This window comes from Camelus dromedarius, chromosome 15 (genome assembly GCF_036321535.1).
Source record: "Camelus dromedarius isolate mCamDro1 chromosome 15, mCamDro1.pat, whole genome shotgun sequence".
In the NCBI taxonomy this organism is placed as follows: domain Eukaryota; kingdom Metazoa; phylum Chordata; class Mammalia; order Artiodactyla; family Camelidae; genus Camelus; species Camelus dromedarius.
In genome coordinates, this window is record NC_087450.1 from 38067802 (window position 1) to 38093353 (window position 25552).

At 33.2% G+C, this 25552-nt stretch overlaps 1 protein-coding gene across 2 annotated transcripts in view; it reads left to right on the forward strand.

Moving 5' to 3' along the window:
* Window positions 1-25552, forward strand: part of HEATR5B (HEAT repeat containing 5B) — an 89773-nt gene that overhangs the window by 13483 nt on the left and 50738 nt on the right. For both annotated transcript variants that reach the window (XM_010999642.3, XM_064494587.1), the window contains 13 exons: window positions 1142-1299; window positions 2219-2468; window positions 5671-5826; window positions 6310-6560; window positions 8202-8313; window positions 9471-9623; window positions 10808-10907; window positions 11234-11343; window positions 12319-12482; window positions 13186-13361; window positions 15617-15722; window positions 17197-17387; window positions 23235-23394. In XM_010999642.3, the coding sequence (XP_010997944.2) occupies window positions 1142-1299; window positions 2219-2468; window positions 5671-5826; window positions 6310-6560; window positions 8202-8313; window positions 9471-9623; window positions 10808-10907; window positions 11234-11343; window positions 12319-12482; window positions 13186-13361; window positions 15617-15722; window positions 17197-17387; window positions 23235-23394 (2087 nt within the window). The remainder of the gene's footprint in view (window positions 1-1141; window positions 1300-2218; window positions 2469-5670; window positions 5827-6309; window positions 6561-8201; window positions 8314-9470; window positions 9624-10807; window positions 10908-11233; window positions 11344-12318; window positions 12483-13185; window positions 13362-15616; window positions 15723-17196; window positions 17388-23234; window positions 23395-25552) is intronic.

Consider the following 25552-nt stretch of genomic DNA (forward strand, 5'->3'; position numbering starts at 1 on the left):
TTCTTTCAATCCCTGATGAGTAGGTCCCCATTTATAGCATAGTATTATTTTTCACTTTTTCTTGACCATTATCGTAAGCAGAATCAGAGACAGCATTGATTTTTCCTATGACCTCTGCTGTGCCTCAGTTCCATAGAGATGCTTCAGGGACAGTTGTGAATAGATGCTGAGTGAACCCAGCTCTGCTGTTGTCCCCACCCCTGCTCCATCTCTGTGTTGTAGAAAGAGAATCACATCTTACAGATTCAAGTCCTAGCTCTTAGGTTTATTTGCTGTGAAACCCTGTGAGCTTTGGTCTCTTCAATTTTAATGGTACTTATTTTAATATACGTACTAGAGGAGGATGATGATAGCTAAAATTTATTAAGTGTTAACTGTATGCCAGGTACCAAATTAAGCATATAGCAGGATTGTTTTATTTAGTCTTTTCAAAAGCCCTGTGAATCCTAAGTACTTTTGTTGTTCCCGTTTTATAAACAAAGAAATTGAGGCTTAGAGAGATTGTATCATTTGAGGTGTAATAAGTGTTCTATTAAGTAAAATTAAAATCCAGACATTCAAATTCCAAAGCCTACATACTTAATCATGAGCTTTATGCCTCTCCTACAGAATTTTTATGAGGATTATGTTTGCTACTATATGTGAGAAGACTTTATAAAATATGAATAAAATATGAGGCTCTCTACCACAGATAGCAAGTTGGTTGCAATCCAGTGACATTTCACTCTACCAGTAACTTATATAGACATCATGGTCTGGACAAAATTTCGTTGTGTCCATCTCAGTTGGGAGTGAGGGCTGCAGTCAGTCAGCAGTATCTGCTGTAGGTATCCTTTGTCCTTGTTGTGTTACACTTGTCAAGGTTAGCATTATTATTAGACTATTTTTGCATAAATTTATTAAACTGCTTTTAATTTCTAGCTCTCATTTTTCTTATCATTTTTTCTTCAAGTTGAATTTATTTTTTACAAGTGCATTGTAAATTTTAGGATTATAAGAAAATAAATGTTCCTATCTCCTTTGTAGTAGTTTAATTATCCTTAAAAATAATTATTTGAATTTTTAAGCTAGATTATTAGGAAATATTATTTAACTAATAGCAAAATATATTTGCTTATAAATTTACTTTTCTTCCTGAAAGTAATGCGCCAGAATGTGAAGCGAGCAACATTTGATGAAGTCTTAGAACTCATGGCCACAGGATTTCTGCGTGGTGGGTCAGGTTTCTTAAAGAGTGGTGGAGAAATGTTAAAAGTCGGAGGGTCTGTTAATCGGGAAGTGAGAGTTGGAGTTACACAGGTTTGTAATATACATGTATAAAATAATTCTGTTCATATCGCTTATTAAATTTCACGGGAGACTCTTACTAAGTAACAGAACACACAGGCATTAATAATGTTGTCTAGTTTTTTTCAAAACGTTTCTTTTACAAAATAAATGAATTACATTCAAATTCTACATTACATGTTTATATGGAAAGGTAGACATTTAATGATGTGTAAATAAGTCTTTGTGTGCTATGTCTATCTATCTATCTCTAACAAAATTTTCTCTAGTTTTACTTGGCAAAGAATCAGTTGTAAAATAATTCAGTTTTAATTGAAATTGTACTCAAGTAGCTTGAGGAATTTAGATTTTAATGTTTTCCAACAACCCTATAGCTAAAAATGTTGGTTAGTACTTTGGATTTATCATCATCAATTAATCACCAATTTAATTATGAAATTAAGCCTAACTTGAATTATAATTTCAAGATAATAGTGAACACCTAGTAAGATGAAAATGGCTTTCTGTGATGTTAGTCAAAATCATCCAGTTATACCTTATTCCACAAGTAAGTGTAAAACAGAAGTAAACCGTTTTTATCTCAGTCATAAGCAAATGTTTTGTAGCTCTAGGTCAACATTTATTGAGGGTGTTAGGGTTTTCCTATTTCTACAACCTATCACCTTCATCATCAGGATGAATTCAGGTGAGCCATTCTCTGTGTTCCTCATGAACCTGTTTTCTTAAGAACTGTTTTTAGTCAAAGATGCTTCAACTAGTAATTCCCCTGCTAGCTAGAGTTATTAAAAAGGTCTCAAGTTTAATATTTTTTCAGTTTTAATCTCAAATGTAACTTATTTTGCATGCTTTCCCCAGCTATTTCCACAGTTGCTTTATCTGTAATTTCAGTTCATTTCTATTTATGTGAAGTTGTATCTTAATCTATTTACAGGCATATGTTGTTTTTGTAACAACATTGGGTGGTCAGTGGTTGGAGCGTAGCTTTGCTACATTCTTGTCTCACGTGCTTGATCTGGTTTCCCATCCTCGGGCAACACAAACACACGTAGAGGCTGTGTACTCCAGACGCTGTGTCTCCTTTATCCTAAGAGCTACCGTGGGCAGTTTGCTAGGTGAAAAAGCCCAGATTGCAGCTGCCAAAGAAATATGCCAAGCAATTGGAAAACAGATGAAAGCAGTAGGTAAGAATTGATGTCATGATGTGTGTTGTTGATTACTTCAGTCATTTAGTTCTTTACTGTTAGTCTTAATATTAATTCTAAGTCTTTCTGGACTATGTTTTAATAGTCATTTTTATTGTGCACTCCTATTTGCTATGAAAGCAACATACAATTACAGTGAAGTAGAGTTTTTCACGATTTGGGTAGTGCCTTTGTAAGATTAGGTATCCTGTTTTATTTCTAGCACCTTTACTGATTTTACAGCTCTCCTGATATTCACAGCACATTGATTTGCTGTCTTCGAGGAACAACCTGTTCTGATTTTTCTTCTTGGAGCCTATTGTCGTTTTCCCCTCCCTTGATAGGCTTTATATGAAGACTTAGAGAGGAACAGTTACAGGTGGTTTTTAGCCCACCGTAGGATATACTGTGAAACCTCAGTAATTCATAATTAAAAGGAATCCTTTTCTAGGAAGTGTGAACTTTATAAATTTTTCAGTTTAACAAATAGTTATTGAGCATCTGAGACTGCAAAGCAGTAATTCAAGATTTGAACAGTGAGTAAGATAAAATTCCTACCTTAACAGAGCTTATAATACAATTAGGGAAAAAATGCAAAGTTTAATATAAATTCTCTGAGATAGTTTAGGTTTATCACTGTTGGGAATATACATTAGCTTTAATCAGGAAAATCATATTACCTAACAGAGGGTTTTAGAAATAAGAATTTAGTGAACAGATAATATCTAGTACTTTGTATATTAGAGAATATATATTAAATACTTTATAAAATTAATAAAAATAAATCCATAAATAGTTTATAGTTTTTGTTGTTTATAATAGCTTCCTAGGCAAACCATATTTTAAATGCATAGGACTGACTGAGAGTTAGGAATTGTGAATTAAAGGGTGTTTAAATTAATGAGATATTGTTCTTTATATAATGTTAAAATAGTAGTCTGTCCTAGGTTCACAACTTGAAAAATATTTGGACATGGATTCATTGAAGAAATGTTTGAGTGTCAAAAGCACTGTGCCAAATGGTAGTAAAATAGCAAGGGACACATAGCTGGCACCTGTTTAGGGAGCTTTTAGTTTAGTCACTAAAAGAGAGAGTTCATGTATTTCCAACTCCAGAAATATCTAAGAAGAAAAGAGGTATTTAATTTTAATCCATAATATATTAATCTATTATATTCTATTATTCTATATTTTATAGCCTGTTAATTGATAATGAATGTAAAAACGATAAGAAAATTTTGCTGTCATTTAAGGATTATTAATCTTAAGGTCATAGATTAACCATTTGATTTTTAAAATGGTTGAAACAGAATTAAACACAATGCTAGTATCTGGAATATATGAGCCAGAATATATTCTCAGGAATTTTACAAGGAATCTTTAGTTGTCCCATGATTAAACATGTTTCAGTTCTATTGGAAACTAAAAGGTGTCAGAAGGGGCCAGCTAAGTTAATTGAAACTTCGAGGAACATCCCAGTAAGAAATTCTTAAGTCACTTTTCTTAAAGACCTACTTCCTTGTCAATAATTTGACAGTCATGCTACTAATACATTGCAGCTCTTGAAATATCAGTGATAAAATAATAAATTAATAACATTAGCTGCTAACATTTACTGAATGTTTATTGGGGGCAGCATTGTGCTAAATTCTTTATATGAATTGACTTTTTGATCATCACAATGCCCTTTGAGATAGGCAGGGAAGGAGCCTATGTAAATTGAGTATTTTGCCAAATGTCACATCACTAATGTAACTGGTAGACCAGGGATTTGAATCCACATCTTCTTTCTCCAGAGACTATGCTTTTGTTACTGTGTAACAAATTGATTTCTATTGATTACTAAAATTAGCTAGTGTTCCTAGAAGCAGACCAAATACCTCAGTATATATTTAACATGCCATGAAGTCATTAACAGTGTTTTTAAGTCACTTCAGTGTTTAGTTGTACAAATTTTCTGCTGAGAAATAACTATATACAAAGTTCTTTTTGTTTTTGTAACTGTGCAGACACTAATGCTTTTATTATTATTTTTAATTGAAGTGTAATTGGCATAAACATTATATTAGTTTGGACAGCATAAATGATTTAACATTTTTAAATGTTGCAAAATGATCACCAAGAGATACCGTCTATTACCATACAAAGTTACACGAAATTTTTTTCTGGTGGTGAGAACTTTTAAGATTTACTTTCTTAGGAATTTTCAAAATTCCAATAAATATTACTGACTGTAGTCACCATGCTGTACATTACATCCCCATGACTTATTTATTTTATAACTGAAAGGTTTACTTTTTGATCCCCCTCACTCATTTGGCCCACCCTCCAACCCCCTCTCCTCTAGCAACTACCAGTTTGTTCACTGCAGCTATAAGTTTTGATTTGTTTTGTTTGTTCATTTGTTTTGTTTTTTAGATTCTGCATATAAATGGTATTTGTCTTTGTCTCACTTAATTTTACTTAGTATAGCACCCTAAAGTTCCCTCTATGTTGTTTCAAATGGCAAGATTTCATTCTTTCTTATGGCTGAGTTAATACTCCATTATGTACATATACTATATCGTCTTTATTCATTCATCTTCTATTGGAAATTAGGTTGTTTCCATATCTTGGCTACTGTAAATACATGTCTCTTGGCCATGGGAGATTATTTCCAAGACCCCTCTACAGCTACCAAAATCCGAAGATGCTCAAGTCCTTATATAAAATGGTGTGAGTCTGCCCTTTATATTGGAACCTGCACGTGTGGAGGGCCAATTGTAGTGCTGCAAGGAACATGGGGGTGCATATATCTTTTCTAATTAGTGTTTTCATTTTCTTTGGATAAATACCCTGAGTGGAATTGCTGGATCATATGGTAGTTCTCATTTTAGTTTTCTGAGGAAACTCCATACTGTTTTCCACAGTGGCTACACCAGTATACATTCCCACCAACAGTGCGCAAGGGCTGCCTTTTCTCCACAGCCTCACCAACACTTATTATTTCTAGTCCCGTTGATAATAGCCATTCTGACAGATGTGAGGTGATATCTCATTATGGTTTTGATTTATATCCCTGATTATTAGAGATATTTAGCATGCATATAGAGTTCTTAATAGGCATTCACTGGTATAATTTAAAAACATTAATTGTGTAGATCAAAACAATTATATCATCATTTAATTCACCTACATCAAATACATGATTTTGTGTTTCCAGAAGCGGTAGTGAATGACACTAGTGGTGAAAACAAATCTGGAGCAGCAGACATCGCAGCAAGCCAGCATGTGATGGTCTGTGCCCTGCAGGAGCTCGGGAGCCTGGTGCAGAGCCTGAATGCCACAGCATCCCCTCTTATTCAGGAAGCATCTATAGGTATGATACTCACAGAAATATTTTTCGCTATTTTTAAAGTCATAGGTGTGATTGATATTTAACTCCTGATTGGCTGCTTATCTTTGTAATTAGTTTAGATCATGTGTTAAAATTTGGGTTTTATTTAGGATTCATTGTGATAGTGAATCTTGAACTAAATATTGAAATAAAGTTTTGGGAGACAAATCAAGAACAGTCATGGTAGGTTTTTTTTTTCCTAATAATTGGCTAAAATTTATTGAATACTTTATATCAACATTTATGGTTTACTGGATTTAAGTGTACTGTGTTCTTTGTAGAAAATGTTCCTTTAAAGTACTTTCCTGTTTGTGAGTTAATATATTTTGGGGGGACAAATTTCTGAAAGTGTCTGTGTAAAACCATAATGATTACGATTTTAATTATTGTGTTATACATAGTCTTTTAATTCATGAAATTGTCTGACTTCATTAAAGATTGATTTTTTGAGTATTTCTTTTTTAGGCCTCCTGGAGACTGTGACCTCAGTGCTTCTTCATCCAAGCATGGCAGCTCGACTTGCTGCTGCATGGTGTTTGCGCTGTGTGGCTGTGGCATTACCTTTCCAGTTGACTCCTTTTCTAGACAGGTGTGCAGAACGGCTCAACAACTTGAAAACTTCACCAGAAGCTGTTAGTGGATACAGTTTTGCAATGGCGGCTTTGTTAGGTGGAGTTCATCAGTGTCCTTTGGGCATTCCTCATGCCAAGGGAAAGGTATGATGGAGATCTTAGGATTGTAAGCGCCGTCACGTGGGCTTCAGTCTTCACTGGAACATCTTCTGTGTTTGATGTTGAAATGGGTGATCGTACAGCAACAATTTTACTATGATAATAAATGATACAGTATTCTGCTAATGTGGAGTTGGCAGAACCCAATTGAAATTTGATTTTTAATTTTGATAGAGGGATAATAGGTTTTGTCTGGGTACAATATAATTTTATGATTTATTTTAGAGACCAAAAAAGCCTTATAGTAACTCTTTAGAAATCAGAGCTTTTCTTTGGGGTTTTAGAAATTAAAAATCACGTTGCTATAATTCAAAATGTCAAGAAAGTGTGCTATTGCTATAGTTAGCATTTTGATAATACTTAATAAAAGTTGAATGGTTTTCATGAATCAGTTACCTTTTTTCCCTTTTTTTTCTACTATACCTTACACTGCTCTCATGGTTTTCTTCTTAGGAATATTAAGTGTTTATGTAAATATTATTTACAACTTTACGTTGGGGTTAGATTTTTTAATTCTTATTTTTTTCTGGGTTATTTGGCCCATGTCCATGCATTCCTGTGAGTTCCATAGCTACTACTCAAATCTAGGCTTCCATCTCCATTTGCCATACAGTTGCCTCCTCACTGATTATTCTTGTAGGAGTCTTTTTCTCCCATCTCTTCCACACGACTTTCATATTTTATATTTCCTCTGAGACCTTTAGGAACTACCCAGCCATCAGAGAATAAAATATAATCACTTCTGTCTGCTAAAGTGGTACCTTAATAATTTGCCTTCATTCTTCCTTTTCGTTCTAATTTCCCATTGCTCTAGTCAGACTAGTCATCTTGCTTTCTTCCCATGCTTTTGTTCAGCCCCCATGCCTTTGCTCATGCTCATCCTGTGCATTAGAGGTTTGTCTCTCTTGTTCACTTGTACTAAACCTGTCTGTTTAGAGGCTCAATTCAAGTTCCATCTCTTTCACGAAATCTCTTCAAAGCTACTCAGTCTATAATAGCCTTTCTCTTTGCTGATCACTACATCTGTACTATTATTTTATCATTTGATTATGTGATGATTGTTACTTCCCATTTTTTGTGTCTTCTCTCTCTAAGACTATAGGCATAGTCTTAGGTTAGCTTATAGCAGAGAAGCCTAGATTAGCTTAATGGCAGATATACAATAAGAGTTCAGCAAATCTTTAAATATAAGATAACAGTACTACTAATAATAGCATTTATTAAGTGATTACATGGACCAGAACTGTTCTGAGTGCTTTGCTGTGTTAACTTATTTAATCCTAAGAAGAGTGAGGTTGGCACTCCTGTTATTCCTATTTCAGCAATTATGGAACTGAGGCAGGGAGATTAAGTTGTCCTAAATCAGAAAGCTAGGAAATGACAGAACTGGGATATAAACCCAGGGGTTCTGGAACTTACTCTTAGCTCCTTTGCTGTTCTGGATCTCCTTGGAGTCAGCAGTGCAGTGGGAAGTGATTAGGTCTTGATGTTTCCTCTTCAAAAACATGCTAACAGCAATGACAAAAAGAACAACTTCTTTTTTAAAAAAAGTATACTAGCTATGTATTTTCTTTCGACTTTGTTAACCTGTTTAAATTAAAATCCAGTTCTAAACTTTTCTTGCAGATGGTAGTTAGCATTGCTGAAGATCTCTTACGAACTGCTGCCCAAAACAGCAGGCTGTCTTTACAGCGCACCCAAGCTGGATGGCTCTTACTTGGAGCACTTATGACTTTAGGTATAATTATATTTGAATAGGATTTTGGCTTATTCTATAACTGTCAGTAGACTTTAAAGAAAATTTAATTTAAAAGTATTTAACTTTCACATTGAATGAGGTTGTGAAATGGTAAAGGTGTTTTTCTCATCACTTGGTAATTTCTTCTTTTTGGTAATTTCTGCTTAAGTACATTTAATGAGAAAGGTGTTAGCAAGTTTCACGGTTACCATCAGAAAAGCCATGATCTCACTGATTAGCTCAATGCTAATTAAAAGAGATGAGCGTATATGGGTACATTCCATGCCCAAAGTGAAGACTAGTGATGTTTTTAGTAGGTTAATAGAGTCACACTTAAAAGGTATTGTTGGGGCTGCTTTTTTGGGGTTCTCCTTACGCACTTCACTTTCCCAAGTGCTATGATAAATCTGAGATGCGGGCGGAGTTTACCATTGTACACAGAACAGAGATATGTGTTATCATGTGATGAGGCGTGTCCACTTTTTACTTCACATGTTTGGTTTCTACTCTAAAGAGTATGTGTGTGTGTACTGCAAAGTTACTCACTGCTTGATGTATCCACCTTTTGGAAATTATACCTTGACCTCATTTTCTAAAGGAAATAAAAAGTGGTAACTTTTTTCCTGCAAGTTTAAGTATGTTAAGTGATATGTTAAATGAGTTCCTTAGCAATGTAAATATAGGTTCCTAGTTCTCACTATACTATTACATAAAATTAAATTAACCATATCAGCTGCCCTTAAAGTGGAGTAGTAAATATACATATGTTTTTGGGAGTGAGTGTATATGTTTATATACATATATATTTATAGAAAAGACTTCATAAAATATGTCCCGAATATACTTTGTCATTGATAGAATGTAATTCACCATCCTGAATATATTTGGGTGGCTTCTTTTAAATGACTTCTTGTGGATTAATTCTATGTTGCATCCTAAAAATATCGATACTTTTTAAATGAATTTTATTATGCTTTAATTAGATATATATTTTTTACTTAATAAGAAACATTTTTAAAATGTTAGTATTAGAGGTAAAGATAGAGTGAAATGATAGATATTATTAAAGCTTGTTTGGGGCTCTTTTCTTTGACTATTAATGTTTGTAATGTGTATTATATACATATCTGGTTTTGTATTCTTATTTTCTCCATTAGGACCGTCTGTCGTTCGTTACCATCTGCCCAAGATGTTGTTACTGTGGCGAAATGTTTTCCCTCGTTCTTTAAAGGAATTGGAGGCTGAGAAGGCCCGAGGAGATTCCTTTACCTGGCAGGTAACATTGGAAGGTCGTGCTGGAGCTTTATGTGGTAAGAATTGAAAAGATTACACTTTCAGAATATTATTTTCTTGCTTACCTTAGAGGTAGGAGTGAAAATTAAATCAGTTACCGCATGCAAATTGCTTAGAAATATGCCTGAAAAATGATTCATGCTCAATAAATGTCAGTTACTTTAAAAAATATATTATTTTCTTACTAAAATATTTATGAAGTGAAAGAAAATCATTACTTCAATTTTTTTATTTTAATATATAAGGGTGAATTGGTAGGCTTTTTGATTTAGAAATAAACTTTGTTAATGATCTATACTAGTTTACTAATTTTGTAATAAAAATGAAGCCGAGACTCTGAAAGGAAATTAGAGTTAGTGGTCAGATGAAAGCCAGAACTCAGGCCTCCTAATTCCCAGTCATGCAGTCTTCCACCTGAAGAAGCACTGGGTCACCACGTAAAAAAGTCCAGTGTCTATTTAGAGGAAAAAGAAACTCAGAGTTACCAAGGTTACCGAGTTTACAGTCAGTCTTTTCATAATGGACAAATAGCTCTTTTCTCCTATCATTGTCAAATCTGCAAAAGTTGATACATTTTTTTTAGACATCAGCATTTTTAAAAGTAATGAAATAAGGTTATTTTAGTTTAGGAGTCAGCAGCTTACAGGAAAGGCCCAAGTTTTGTTTTCTTCGGAAACTAGAATTATACTGAGTGACCCTGTCCTTTTTCACTTTATCTGAGGGTGATTTTTTTTTTCCAAACTGTGGGAGACAGATGTACACTTAACCATAAAGGCAGCAGGGCAAGGTGTCAGTTTTGTTTCCACATATCTAGGAGCTGTTTTAGTCTTAGCTCTACTGCTGAAGAGCCAATAAAGGTATTCCTTCTCACTGGGCCATTATGTCCTCACTTGGTTCTGTTCTGAAACAGCTTTCTTTGTAGTCATCTGAATTCATGTGGGGTCATAGACCTCCAAGTTCTCGCTCACAGAATTCTCCCTAACAGATATCTCCCGTCCCTCCATTACTGCTGTCCACTCTTCTAGACTTTTCTAATGAGTTTTCTCTGTAGTTGCAATTGGTTCTAATTTTGGTTTGACCTGTGTTTAGGACCTTATATTTTGTAATAATTGATAACTGTGGGTTCCTTTATATAATTTTATAAATTTATTCATCATCACAAAAGCTGCTCCAAATCTGTCCTTTTAAAATTTTTATTTAGCAATGAGGAGTTTTGTTGCCCATTGTCCTGAACTCCTAACGGAAGATGTGATTAGAAAACTGATGACTCCTATTGAATGTGCCATGACTATGATGTCACAGTAAGTAAGCAATTATGACGCATTAACATCCAATCTTATATATTTATGAATAGCCAAGTTTTGTACTTCCCACTAGTATCATGTAGGAAACATAGAAAGCTTTATTTGTGTAAAGTGACTTTAAAAATTGCAGTAGTGGTATGGATTAAAATAAAATTGTGTTTTATGGTGTGTCTGTTACTAACAGTAAAGGTCACAAAATAAACTGAAAGATGTAATACTTACAAATGTTCTTTGCCAATACATTGATACATTGCTGGAAAAAAATGTTTATAAGTAATGCTTATTCTAATAAGCTGATACTAACTATACTTTTAATATTTTAGCATTCCATCTGTAATTAAAGCCCATGGAGCTCATCTGAAAGCTAGTGCTGCAATGGTTCGTTTAAGGCTTTATGATATCTTGGCTTTGTTACCTCCAAAAACGTATGAAGGTAAATAAAATTTTTGGATGTCTAATAAAAATTCTTCAAAGGGGCAGGGTGTAGTTCAGTGGTAGAGCATGTCTTAGCATGCATAAGGTTCTGCGTTCGATCTCCATACCACCATTAAAAAACAAACAAACAAACAAACCTAATTACCTACCCCCAGAAAAAAATCTTCAGTATACCTTTCTAGTTCTTCACAGTGTGATAGAGTTCTGACCACGGCTGTCCCACTGACTCACTATGTAAGTTTCCCTTTTCTTCATGTGTAGTAGCTAACAGTTGTTGAGCACTACTGTGTTCCAGGTCCCGTTCTAAGCCCTGCACATACAGTAGCATCTTTGACTCTAACCACAATCTTTAGAGGCTCAAATATAGCTCTGTTTAAAGATGAAGAATCTTGGGTACCTACAGGTAATATAACTTGCACAAGTCTGGGAGTTAGTGTATAGCAGAGCGTAGATTCAAATCCAGCTGTTTCACGTTCAAAGTCTGTGCTTTTAATGACTACCCTCACTATTATAATATAGCTAATAATTTAGGAATCTGGAGAGAGAATAGTAATGTACTTTTATAGAAATTAAATGTTATATAAAATGTTAATATTACAATAAGTCATTGATTTGTTTCCAGTGCAACCATGCTTAAGAATTTTGATATGTTCTGGTTCAGTGTTTGTATATCATTGGGTAATTAATAGTGAATAAAAATCATGATATATTTAATCTATTTAAAATAAGAAATATTTCCTTTATTTGAGTTTTTAATTACTTTAAATAATTTGGACTAAAAGGCATAATAAAGTAACAAAAGAGGAAGTACCATTATTGTATATTAAAACCAGCATTAAAATATTTAATATGGATTTTTTAAAAGAGAATAAGGATTTACTTATTTTATTCCAGTTGAACATATTGCTGCTCAGTGATTGTCATTTTTATAAAAAGTATTCTTTTTAATCTGATCTGAAGTTCTGTTTTTTAGGATCTTTCAACGCACTTCTTAGAGAACTGGTAGCAGAGTTCACTTTGACTGACAACTCAGCCAACACGACTACTTCTCTCCTCAGATCCCTTTGCCATTATGATGATAGTGTTCTTCTTGGTTCCTGGCTTCAAGAAACTGATCATAAATCCATTGAAGACCAGGTAGTAAACCATACAGTGAAATGAAATACTAGCTTGATCGAACTTAATGGCACTGTTACACATTGTCATTTAAAAAGAAAATGTTGTAGACTAAGATTTAATTTTCATTTAGCTTTTTGAGACATTTAAACATACCTTCCTAGTGGTGGATAGTGAAAAAGGTAACCAGAAATAGTTAGAATTGGGTGAATTGTCTTTATTTAGTATTCTTTGTATTTAAGTACCCAGTGGTTGCTGTGGCAGAGATCAATTTTGACTAGCTTTTCAGTTCTTGGTGTTTTGCTTTGATTTAGTTTTTTTTGTGACAGGTTAAAGAGAAATAGCATGGTTGAAGATTTAGAATCTTTGCCCACTGAATATGTGATTTCTTATGCACTTTTTAAAAAGAGTTACTAAAGGTCCCTTTTCAAAATTTTTTCTGGGTTTAACTTATTCCTGATATTATTTTGCTTAGAAATTTTAAGGTGGGTACCATAAAAATGTTTTAGAATGAACAAAACTTTTCTTAAAATTGCATAAAGTGTTATGACATTTTTTAATGGCCAAATTATATTTAAAATCTATTTAAAATTTTTCAGATTCAGTCAGTCTATTCTTTTGTTACCTTTTCTCTCTCCTCCCCTGTTCTATTCTTCATGCCCAGTACTTGGCATTGGATTTCCCAAAATGAATTTTGAATGATTTTTATGTCTTTCTTTTACAGCTCCAGCCAAACAGTGCATCTGGAAGTGGGGCTCTGGAGCATGATCCCTCCTCCATTTACTTACGGATACCTGCTGGAGAAGCTGTGCCTGGCCCTCTGCCTCTTGGTGTTTCAGTCATTGATGCTTCCGTGGCCCTTTTTGGTGTAGTGTTTCCTCATGTTTCTTATAAACACCGGTTAGTATAAAGTCAATCAGGTAATTTTAAGTTAGATAGAAATTATTTTTAAGCAGTAGATTTTCCCACCCCAGTTAACTCTGCAATAAGGCTAATTACTACTTAAACAGTAGTCTCATAAACATAATGTAAGTGGCACATAATAAATTGCGTGCAATAATTTGAAACTATTTTTAAGATTTGGCCTTATGTGCTAGCATCTGGTATCCACTGTATTGTGGACTAGGTCTTACACAATAAAATTTTCATTATAATAGTTGCCAGTTTATACATATCTTTAAATAGAGACATCAGTTTATACATATCTTTAAATAGAGACATCAGTTTTCTAAGTCTTTTGTTTTGTTACTGAGGAAGTAAGTGGATGAGACGTCTGTTACCTAGTAACATTTGTCAGATGGTTGAAGTCTAGAATTTGGAAAACTAAAGTAATTGGTTGTTTTTCTAATAGAAGCATTTTAGTTTGCTACATTCTATGCCCACAGACACTATCCTTAACTTCAGTAGGCATTTTATGTATTTATGATGATTTTCCCAAAAGAAAGAATGAAAATATATTAATGCAAGACCTTCAAAGATAATTCGAGTTTTACAAACTGTGCCTCAAGAACATTGTTTCATTTGTATAGAAAAGATAATATATCTTTAAATGTGTAGATTACTTGACTAATTGCTTTTAAATTTGAGGGGGAAATGTTAAATATGAAATTTTACTGTACCTAGATACCTTAAGAACATTTGGTTGCCACATAAATGTTAAAGATCATTAAAGGTCTTTAATTTTATAAAGAATTTTATAAAGCTTCTACTTTAATATCCTTGTTTTAAGTCTAAGGAAATCCAGGTCTAAGAGTTTATGGTTTGCCCCAAATTATACAGCTAATTATGAGAGCCATAACTAGAATCCAGGATTATCTGAACTTTATTAAATCACTTTTGTGAAACAAGATCAAGTTCTATTAAAAAAGAATATATAACATAAATTTCCAATAATGGAGGAATGAGCGAATAAATTATAGAAAATTGATAGGCTGGAATACTTTTTACAGAGACAATGTTTTGGTATCAGAGAAAGCTTATTATACAACGTTAAATGAAAACGGTATAAGGTAAGAAGTGATCCCAGTTTGGAACTTAAAATGCATAAACATGTACAATGGTTATTTCTTGGTAGTAATTTTTTGTTAATATTTTTCAAATTAAAAGAAATAAATATTTTACAATATAGAAAATTTTTTTTTTAGTTATGTATTTGAGGTCAGTTATAGGCAAATGATGTTTGCTGGCAATGTTGAGGACCATGTGCCTCTTCTTGTGTGTGTGCTTGAAAGCAGTGTGAGTGATGTCCTGCTGCCTCACCTCAGATGTGGATCTGTGTCAGAGCAGGTGTACAAGTGTCAGCTTTAGCCCCAAGCGCCTCTAACTGAATTTCCTGCTGGAGCTAGATGATTTCTTGCTATGTATTTTTTGAAGAATGCTTTGAACTGAGACCTATGGCCCATTATAATTGAGCTTAAATTCTTACAGTGATCTCCTGGAGATTTTGATTTCCTACATCAGGTCATAGGCATCTCTGTATGAAATCCAATTTCCCTGGATTCCTTTGCCCCATCCATTTCTTTTTAGAAGAATATGATATGACCTCATTCTCTTTAATCAGAATAGTCTCAAATGGCTGTGATTTCTTTTTGGTGTTGTTGTTAACTGTCATTTTTAAAACTTGAAATAATAAAAAAAAAATTCCCCTCTGATTTTTCACATATAACGAAATGGACCAAAGCTAATTCTTAAAAAAAAAAAAAAAATCTCCCAATTAGCTTCCAGAGATAGGATATGAGATACTATTTTCTTCTATGTGAGAGTATTTTTTAAAAAGTGAAAAATCATGCCACATTTTAACATTTCCAACTTAAAAGTCTTCCACAGAGATGCACAATTAATGATTATTCTATTCAAGAAACCTTGAGCATCTACTTTATGCCAGGCACTCTGTTGTATGCTAGTGTTAATGTTGAAGACCACTTATTTTGCCAGTTGAAACTTAATGTTAGTTGCTTGCCTTGTGCCAGTTAGTAGTTACATGTCCATGTATTAATTCAGAAAGAGGAGATCTGGTTTGGACCAGGGAATGAAATAGAAAAGAGATAGCATGAGGTATTATTTGTTAAACAATTAACTTATACCCTTATCTCTGTTTTTTGAGCTGTGTTTGAATAAAAAGTATTGCTAATGTGATCTTTATTCTTTTGTTGTAGATTACAGATGTTGGATCACTTTGCTGAATGTGTTAAACAAGCCAAAGGTGTTCGCCAGCAGGCTGTGCAGCTTAATATTTTCACAGCTGTTCTTAGTGCATTAAAGGTATTTACTTTTAAAACGTAGTAAATATTCTAAACTATGATTTTAATTAATGCCTTTAATATAATAAGTCAAGCATATTTGGACTACTATGTTTACATGTGTATCTCTTTATAATTATGCTTTTATATAATTTTAATGAAATTACTAGAAACTATATCAAACTCATTATAACTAAATAAGTATTTTATATTTCAGTAATGTTAAAGTTCCTGTTTTAATTTGACGTCTCAGATTTTATGAATGCCAGTATGTTCTTTCAGAATTTTCAAACATACCTGACTAATGAAACCTGATATTCCCTTGGAGGCTAACTAGATAAAGGTTAAGTCTGATTTGTGATCTAGACCGTACATCAGGAGAGGTTGTGTTGAAAGAATGCTGCATTTAGATATCATGTTCTGGTTTAGCTACTAACTAGGTTTCTGTCTTGTGTGATTCCTTTAACCTTTTTCAAACTTCAGATTTCACTTGTATAAAGTGAAGTAACAAATATTTTGCCTATCTCTCAGAGTTCATGCACTATACTAGGCAGCCTGTAGCCCCTCATGATATATTTGATAACTTCATATTATTCAATGCCAAGCTTCATATTACTGCTTTAAAATAAAAGGGCAACAAGTGTTTAAATGGTCATGAATTAAATCACATTTTGTAAGCACCAGGGAAGAGGGATGTAGGCATTGGTTATACAAATCAAGGTTTGTACCATTTATATAATCATTAGTATATGTCCTTTTTTGAGACCATTAGCTACCAGCATCTGAGGTTTTTTAAAAAGGAATGGGGTGGTCATGGTTTCCCTTAGTGGTTGGAAGGCTAGTGATCAACTGTAATATTGTTGTACAGTGCACTTTTCTTCATAGACGTGCTCACTGCTGCCTCTGCTGTAGTTTTCCCTAGGCACCATGACTTAGATTTTTGGTCTCAAGTAAGTAATTTAAGTTCCAGGATGCTAAGTGTAACTAGAACAGAGATACTAACAATTTAGTATGATGAACAAACTGTATCAACATTCACTTACTGATTATTCTTACCTCATTTTGTCTTTAGGTATATATTGGATATACTCTTTATGACATAATTGTCTTCTCTGGAAGTGTTATGTAAACGTGTCAAAGTTTCATACTCATCAGGCCTTTTCCTTCCTTAAAGTTACAGTGATAAATTTCAGTCAGTTAAATAACAGTTGATTTAATAATAATACAGTGTACTTTATATTTAAAACAACTTTTAAGCATTTGTTTTTGGATAGAGACACTCCCAGGGATTGTTGGTTTTAGGGCTGATTCAACTATAACTATGTTATATATCATGTTGTGAAATCATGTTTAGTAAAGTGATTACTGTCCGTCTAACAGGTATTCTAGGCATAGTATATGCATGTGAAAGTTGGCTGAAGAAAATAATGTGTGAAAGTATATGTATATTTACAAAGATTGCAGCCTTTTTTTTTTTGTTCCCCACATAACCATAGGGCCTGGCTGAAAACAAAAGTACTTTAGGACCTGAGGAAGTTCGTAAATCTGCTCTGACACTGGTTATGGGGGCTCTTGACAATCCAAACCCCATCTTACGATGCGCAGCAGGGGAAGCTCTTGGGAGAATGGCTCAGGTGGTTGGAGAAGCAACTTTCATTGCTAGAATGGCCCAGTATAGCTTTGACAAGTAAGTGGCTCTCTTTATCAACCAGTTAAGGTTCTCATGTAGGCAAAGGTGTCTTATAAGTAATCAGTAATTATTGACCGGACTTTATTTTTTCCACATGGTAGATACTTTCAGTGTAGTGAGGATTTCTGTTTCAGCCCTTGAGTGTTATGTGATGGAATCAAGAGGATTGTTGGTAAAAATTCCTCTCAGTTAATGTGTACTCTGCTCTGAGGAAGTGTTCTGAAGTCCTTTTATCTCTGCTTCCCCATTATTCTTTCTGTTAATTTTTCACTTTTTGGAGTAAGCCATTCTTTCTAACTACTACCAAGTTTGTTATCTCTTAAATTATCCCTGAAACAGGGGATACATTTAGCATTAGGTTTTAAGGATTTCTTGGCATATTAATTAAAAAGAGTGATCTCAGAGGTCCAAATAAGAATGATTAAGATGACAAATGTACTTATTAGTGACTGTTGGTTGTTAATCAGGCACTTAAGTAGAGCAGTTGAAAATTGAGTGGTCAAGAACTGATACTTGAGTTATGCAGATTAATCATTCTTAGCTGTTGTATATTTTGAATACTAATTACCAAACTGCATCATAATTATTAAAGAGAGAGAGAGGTTGAGGAAAGCAATGGTTGTGAAGTAGTAGTTTGGAAGAAATATTTTCTGAACTCTGGAATGGTTTTCCTTGTCATCACACATGAGTGGTATTTTAGGTGGTTATAGTCTAAAGCCCCAGTGTATTGTTTGAATCACTAATGAATCGTATGGGCAGGCAGAATATAGTTTGAAATATTCCCAGATACTTAATCATCTGCAGGATGGCTTCAGTTATTTTTCTAGCAATAGATTAGCTTTGCCTTTTCCAAGTATTTGTCATTGATTCTGAAGTCAATTTTTGTTAAGGATTTTTTAAAAAAGACAGAACCAATCTTAGCTACCTGCTTCATGATTTGTGTTTTGTTAATAGTAGATAAAATGGAAGTGTATTTCTTTAAAAACTCTTGATTGGTAAATTTTTCTTTAGTTACAAGGAGTTTTAATTTAACTGTCTTCAGTACCTGTGGGACTACTTATTTTGTGCTTAAACTCTGGTGAAACTCAAGGGCATTTCATTCATATTCATACCAGTCTGGTTAATGGTTTGCAAGTGTTTTCATTGCTTAGTTTTGTTAGCTTTTCCAAATAACTTATTATGACCTGGAATTATTACATAGGTTTTGTTACCCATTTTTCACATTTTAATTTACCTGAAAGTGAGATTTGTCTTAAAACCTCTATGAAATGTCATAATTATTTGTTAGCATTTTATTTCTTTTGAAAAAGCTTCAATATCCTGTGGCTTCATTATGTCAGACTGTTCCATCAACATTATCTGTTGCTGATAAAATATACAACTATGAAAGGTCAAAATAACTTATACATACAGGCCTGTCAGTTGTATTTGCACATTAAAATCTTATGCCATCTTAGCATTAAGACTGAAAACATTTCTATAAATCGTTCTCAGTTAATAGGGAGTAGTTTCAATTTTTTAAGATTCAATTCAGAAAAAAATAAAAATTATTACTGGTTAAATTTCTTTCCATTCAAATTGAAAATCACTCCAAGACCTCTGGGAAATGTATATTTGCATATCTTAGATTATTTACTTTATTGAATAGCTGATTATCACTGAGAAAATTGGTCTAGCTTCTTCACTCACTGAAATGACCTCTGAAAGTCACAACAGGAAAGAAGTTTCTATTCTGTATAATGCTTTAGAATTCACAGACTGCATTCATTCTTCTTTAATTCCTTAAAATGACTGCTGTATTGGACTAATAATATGTTCATTTTACAGATGGAGAAAGTGAGGCATAGAGAGATAAAGATCACTTATCCATGGATATGTTAGAAATACTGCTAAGGATGGACTTAGTTCACTTCCTTTATTAATGCATTTCTTAACGTCTGTTCTGTGACAGCACTTGCAATTTTTCTTTGTTTGCCATAGGCAAACTGACTGGCTGGAGTCTTGGTGATGGTTTTTCATCTCTTGATTTTATTTTATGAGTTTGACAGAAGTTTGATCATGGATGGCTTATTGAGAGTTACAATACAGTTTTGAAAAAAACATTGGACAACAGCTAGCACAGAGCAGCGATCCTTATGAAATGAGAAACAAAGAAGGGGAATACTACACTGGCTCCAGATTTCTGCCTGGAGAGAGTTTCCAGGCTGAACTGCAGGGATAGGAAACCCAAACCCATCTGAGTTGAGGAGAGAGAATTTAGAGTTTGGTGAGGCCAATGTACCTAAAATGTGTGGGGTAGAACATGAGAGAGGAGAGAGTTGCACAGATTCAGAGCTAAGAAGAGAGGAATCATCTCAAGTCTTTGGCTGAGCACTGATTTGTGCATGAGTACAGGGAAGCTGCTCAAGATCAGGGGAAAACACACAAGGAAGGAATAGGTGGAACAACACCCAGAGCTCGCACAGGGCTGAGAATAGCCCGTGTTCTCACTATCCAGATTGGAAAGACCTCCTAAAATGGATTCTTGAGAAGGATATTGCCTTAGTAGTTGGGGCAATAGTGGCCCACCGTAGAAAAGCTTAAAAATAAGCCTTGAAAGGATCAAACTGATTCCACACAACTTAACTGCATCTCAGAACAAAGTCCAGCAGTATTCAAAGGAATACAAGTAATGCAGTACGTAACATCATAAAATTCACAGTATCCAGTTTCAAATAAAAAATTATCAGACACGTAAGGAAGTTTGAAAACAAAACCTACTACTAGGAGAAAACATCAACCATTGGAAACAAGCCTAGCAATAAAAGAGATAATGGAATTAGCAACCAAACATATTAAATGAACTTTTATAAATATGCTCCATATTTTTAAGGAAGTACGAGGAGACTTTAGTATGGTGAGAAGAGAAATGAAATTCATAAAGCAACCCAAAGGAAACTTCTAAATATGTAAAATATCTCAAATGAAAGAATACATTGGATGGAATTAATGGAGGATTAGACACTACATAGGAAAATAGTGATATTGAAGACACACAAATAGAAATTATCCTAAATGAATACAGAGAGAAAAAAGACTGGGAAAAAAAATTAACAGTCTCAGTGACTTCTGGGACAATTTCCAGCTGTCTAACGTACATGTAATTTGAATCGTAGAAGGATAGATAATAAAAATTACTTGAATATATAATGGCCCAAAAAATCGTGTAATTTTGATGACAGCTATTAAACGCATAGATCCATTAACCTCAACAAACCCCAAATGGAAGAAAAACAAAAGAAAAGCACTTCATAATTAAATTCCTTAAAACCAGTGATAAAGATAACGTGAAAGCAGCCAATGGGAAGAAAAGACATGCAGAGGAACAAAGATAATACGCAGACTTCTAATCATAAACCATGCAAGCAAAAGGCAGTAGAGTGACATCTTTAAAGTACTGTAAGGAAAAGCTGTCAACCTAGACTATACCCAGAGAAAATGCTTTTCAAAAATCAAGGTTTAATAAAGACTTTTTCAGACTATGAAAAGTTGAGAAAATTCATTGTCTACAGGCTTATACTACAAGAAATATTAAAAGAGGTTCTTTGTGCCAAAAAAAAAAAAAAAAAGGAACATCTGTCAGAACAACTGAAAAATAACAGAATTGGAGAATTTTCACTACCTTTTAGACTTTTTATGTTGCTTCTATAATCATGAGAGGGTGGTATTGACATAATGAAAGATATATAGATCAATGGAACAGAGTGAAAAACCCAGAAAGAATTTATATGTATGTGTATATTTTTATTTCTATAAATATTTTAACTTATTTATATTTATTTATATAAATATATTTTATATATTTTTGTATGTATTTTATTTTATGTATGTATAATTTATTTTCAACAAAGGTACCAAGGCTGGCACTCAGCAAAGTTCCCCAAGTGGTGCTGGAGAATTGGATATATTTATGAAGCAAAAAGAATAATAAATCTCAGTACTTAACTCACAGCATATAAAAAAATTACCTTGATATCAATAATAGATCCAGATGTAAGAGCTAACTGTAAAACTTCTAAAAGAAAACGTAAAAGAAAACTTTGTTATCTTGGATTATGCAAAGATTTCTTAGGATGCAAAAAAACGTAAACCATCAAATATTTAAAATCAATAAATTGGACTTGATCACTTTTAAAAACTTTGGCTTTTTGCACAATAATGTTGAAATGAAAATACAAATTTCAAACTAGAATAAATATTTGAACATTTACTTTACCAAAGAAGATATGATCATGGCAAAAAAACCACATGAGATGTTCCACATCATTATTCAACAGGGAAGTGCAAATGAGCTCCTACTACATGCTCAACAGAATAGCTACGGTTTACTGGAAATACCAAGTGTTGGTAAGGATGTGGCATAACTGGAACTCTCATACATTGCTGGTGGAAATGTAAAGTGGTACAGCCACTTTGGAAAATAATTTGGTGATTTCTTCCAAACTGAAGCATACACTTACCTTATGACCTAGCAGTTCTACTCCTAGGTATTTACCCAAGAGAAGTGAAAACATTTGTGTGCACAAGCACTTGTACTAAAACTTTTATAGCTGCTTTGTTCATGAGAGCCAAAAGCTGGAAAGAATCCACATGTCTTAATCAATTAGTAAATGGCAAAATAAATTGTGGTATATTCATTGACGAAATGAATAAAAAAATGGGATGAATCTCAAAAGCATTATGCTGTGTAAAAAAATCAGACACAAAAGACTATATACTATCTGATTTCATTTTATGAAACTATATAAAAGGTAAAACTGTAGTGACAGGAGACAGATCCATGGTTTCCAAAGTGTTTGGGGGAGGTAGGTGACTTCAAAGAAACAGTAAGAACTTATGAAAATGTCTTATATCTATGCTATTAATATGGCAGCCACTAGCCACATGTGGCTATTGAGCAGTTGAAATGTATCCTTCCCAAATTGAGATGTGCTGTAAGTGTATAATCAGATTTTGAAGGCTTTGTGCTTAAAAAGAATGTAAAATATCTTGTTAATAATTTGTTATATTAATTACATCTTGATATTTTAATATTTTGGATATATTGGGTTAAATAAAATTTATTAAAATTAACTTCACTTGTTTCTTTTTTACCTTCTATAATGTGGTGAGTAGAATATTTAAAATTAAATACGTGGCTTGTGTTATATTCCTGGGACAGCTCTGTTCTATACTATGATTATATGGTGGTTACATACTATATGCAATTGTCAGAACTCATTAAATTGAACATTTTAATGGACACTTAAAATTGGTGAATTTTATTGTATATAAATGCATCTCAGTAAATCTTATTGTAAAAAATAATATACAATATCTCCTTTTTATTTATTCATTAAAGATATATTTCACATAGAAAAAAGATTGGCCCATCTAAACTTAAAGATGTTCCAGTCACAATTACAGGGAACTTCTTAAGTTCTGTGATTTTCTGTGATTTTGTGAATACAGATACCTTTTTTGTGTGTATTTTGAAAACCAATTTTAAAAACTATTCTTTGATTTAAAACACCAGTGGTAAAAATATATTTCAGATGTCTTTTCAAGGAATAATTAATACTAAAAACTGTGAAGCTGCAGTTCCTCTTTCCTATTTTCTCTAAAATTAAGGTAGGCTTTATTCAGTGAAATGTAACCATTTTAAGTTAAATCTCTAACTCTTGTTAGTGAGTAGAGAAAGAAGTAATCATGATTGTAATCTTTTCTGATTTCCAGAATAAATCCCTTTTATTAATGTGACTCATATGCTTGTTATTGCTGTACGGAGATAGAAAAAACAATCCCTAAAGCCTCACTTTTTTTCAGATTGAAATCAGCTCGAGATGTTGTATCCAGAACTGGGCATTCATTGGCTCTGGGTTGTTTGCATCGTTATGTTGGTGGTATTGGCTCAGGACAACATCTGAAGACCAGTGTCAGCATTTTATTGGCTCTAGCACAGGATGGAACATCCTCTGAAGTCCAGGTATAATATTGACTTTTTATTATGAAATTAAAAAATACTACTTTAAGGAAAGTGATTCTGATGAGTTGTTAGGAAAAATGTCTTAGGGTCTTTCTCTGCCATTTTATTAGGATTTGGTATTTGAACCCAATCCTAAATCTGGGAATTTAACCCATTCATAACAGTCCTTGAAGCATATTTTTGTTTGTTTGTTTGTTTTTTTATCCTTTGTTCTTGTTTCCTCTTCTTTTTATTTCCTTACATTTGTTAGGCTGATTTCCTTACATTTGTTAGACTGACTGAAAAAAAAATTTTTTTTGTTTTGTTTGTTGGTTTCTTTGCTTGTTTTCCTCTTTTTTTCTTTTTTCTTTTCAGATTTCTTTTAATAATCATCCTCTGTCTCTCCCTCTGACACCCTAACTCAGGTACAGAGTCATTGGTTGAATCTTCAAGTATACTCCTTTAATTTTTTTTTTCTTTCCTCATCAAATATTTTGTACAAAAGTAGATATAACTACAATAAGAGGCAAGAGCTTCATGTGTGAAAATATCCTACAGTCTTGATTTGCCACTTTACATTGATGCACCTAAAAATACTAAGTATATGAATTCAACAGCATTCAACTTGCCAGCTTCATACTGGGACTCAAAAGTTGGGAGAAGAGACAAGTTTGATCACCATTACTGCCTGCCATTAGTCTGTTAATAAATGAGTTTCTTCACCATTAGAAAAGGATGCTAAATCCACCAGAGACTTCTTAGTCTGAAGGCTTAGTTTGCCTTTGACTTCTTGGTAAAGGTTTTCAGCTGTGTAAAGCACCTAAGTCCCAAAAAATTAAAAATAAAAATCAAGTAATCTTGCCCCTCAAGAGGTGCTGTGCTGCTTTATTTAAAAGACCGTGTTCACGCTAGTCTGGAAGAAAAGAACACAACTATGAAATTATTTTCCATAAGAAGTTACTGCTTTCTTCTTTTATGTCAAAGAGTTGGTGCTAGTTCTTTTCATCGTCACCTTCTCTTGCTTTAACTTCTTAAAACCACACTCCTTTAAGTGATCGCTTCACATGAGTCTTTTTCTATGACATGACATTTTACTGTAACGTGGACCAGTTACATTCCCTCAAAGCTGCTATTTCAGTTCGTATCTGCACAAGAGTAGCATAATAGCATTCTTTCTTAGTTTTCTCCAAAGTCTCCTCTGTTTTAAGAATCCTAACTCAAAAATTATACTTCAAAATTGAATTGTAGTATAGTATACATGTATTTAGTTATAACTACTGGAGATTTATTGTTCAATTACGTTTTCTTTTTTTGTATCCTCAACTCCTGTCTTGAGATCTTTGTTCTTATTTTATTTTTACTTGATAGAAACCTTCCTCCAGCAGTAATAATCTTAGGATACGTTGTGAAGTGGTGTGCTTTTTGATTCCTTGCATATCTGAAAAAAGTGACTTTATTTTGCCTTCACATTTTAATAATACTTTAGTTGGGTATACTGTTCCTCACACAGTCCTTTTTTTTCACTATTCATAAATATTTCAGTACTTTTTGTATTCCAATGTTGCAAATAAGAGGCTAATAATAGCTTAACTTTTTTGAGTTAAATTTCCATAGATACTAACATCTTAGGTTTTTATCAGCTACCTATTAAAAGTTTCAAATATGTTCTTTAAGAAGTGAAAGATAACTTATAAGCCAATAATCAAAGCAACTGATGTGCAAGTACTGTCTTTAAAGTTTCTCTGCAGTGTGACTTTGTATATCCAGAAATAAAACTTTAATGACAAATTAATTTTCTCCTTTTGTACTATGCATGTATTTCACACTCCCAAAAGACAGTGTCTTATGTAATAAATTTCTGAATTAATGGATGCTTATGGACATCATAGCTATCTTTTTCTGCATCTTTTCATTGGTTTTGCTAAGAAACTTATCTGAAATATGTCTGTATGTCTATAACTTTATATTTTGGTTTAGTAACATATAAGAATTTTTCTCTCTATCCTTGCACCTTAGAAATTTCATCAGATTCTTTGTAAGTTTATCTTTTCCTTTTCTCTTTCTGGTACCTATTCATATGTTAGGTCTCGTCTTTTTCCTCATTATTTTAATTTTTTTGTATTTTCACTCCTTTAAAGGATAATCTTCCATTTGAACTTCAAGATAATGATTTTATTAT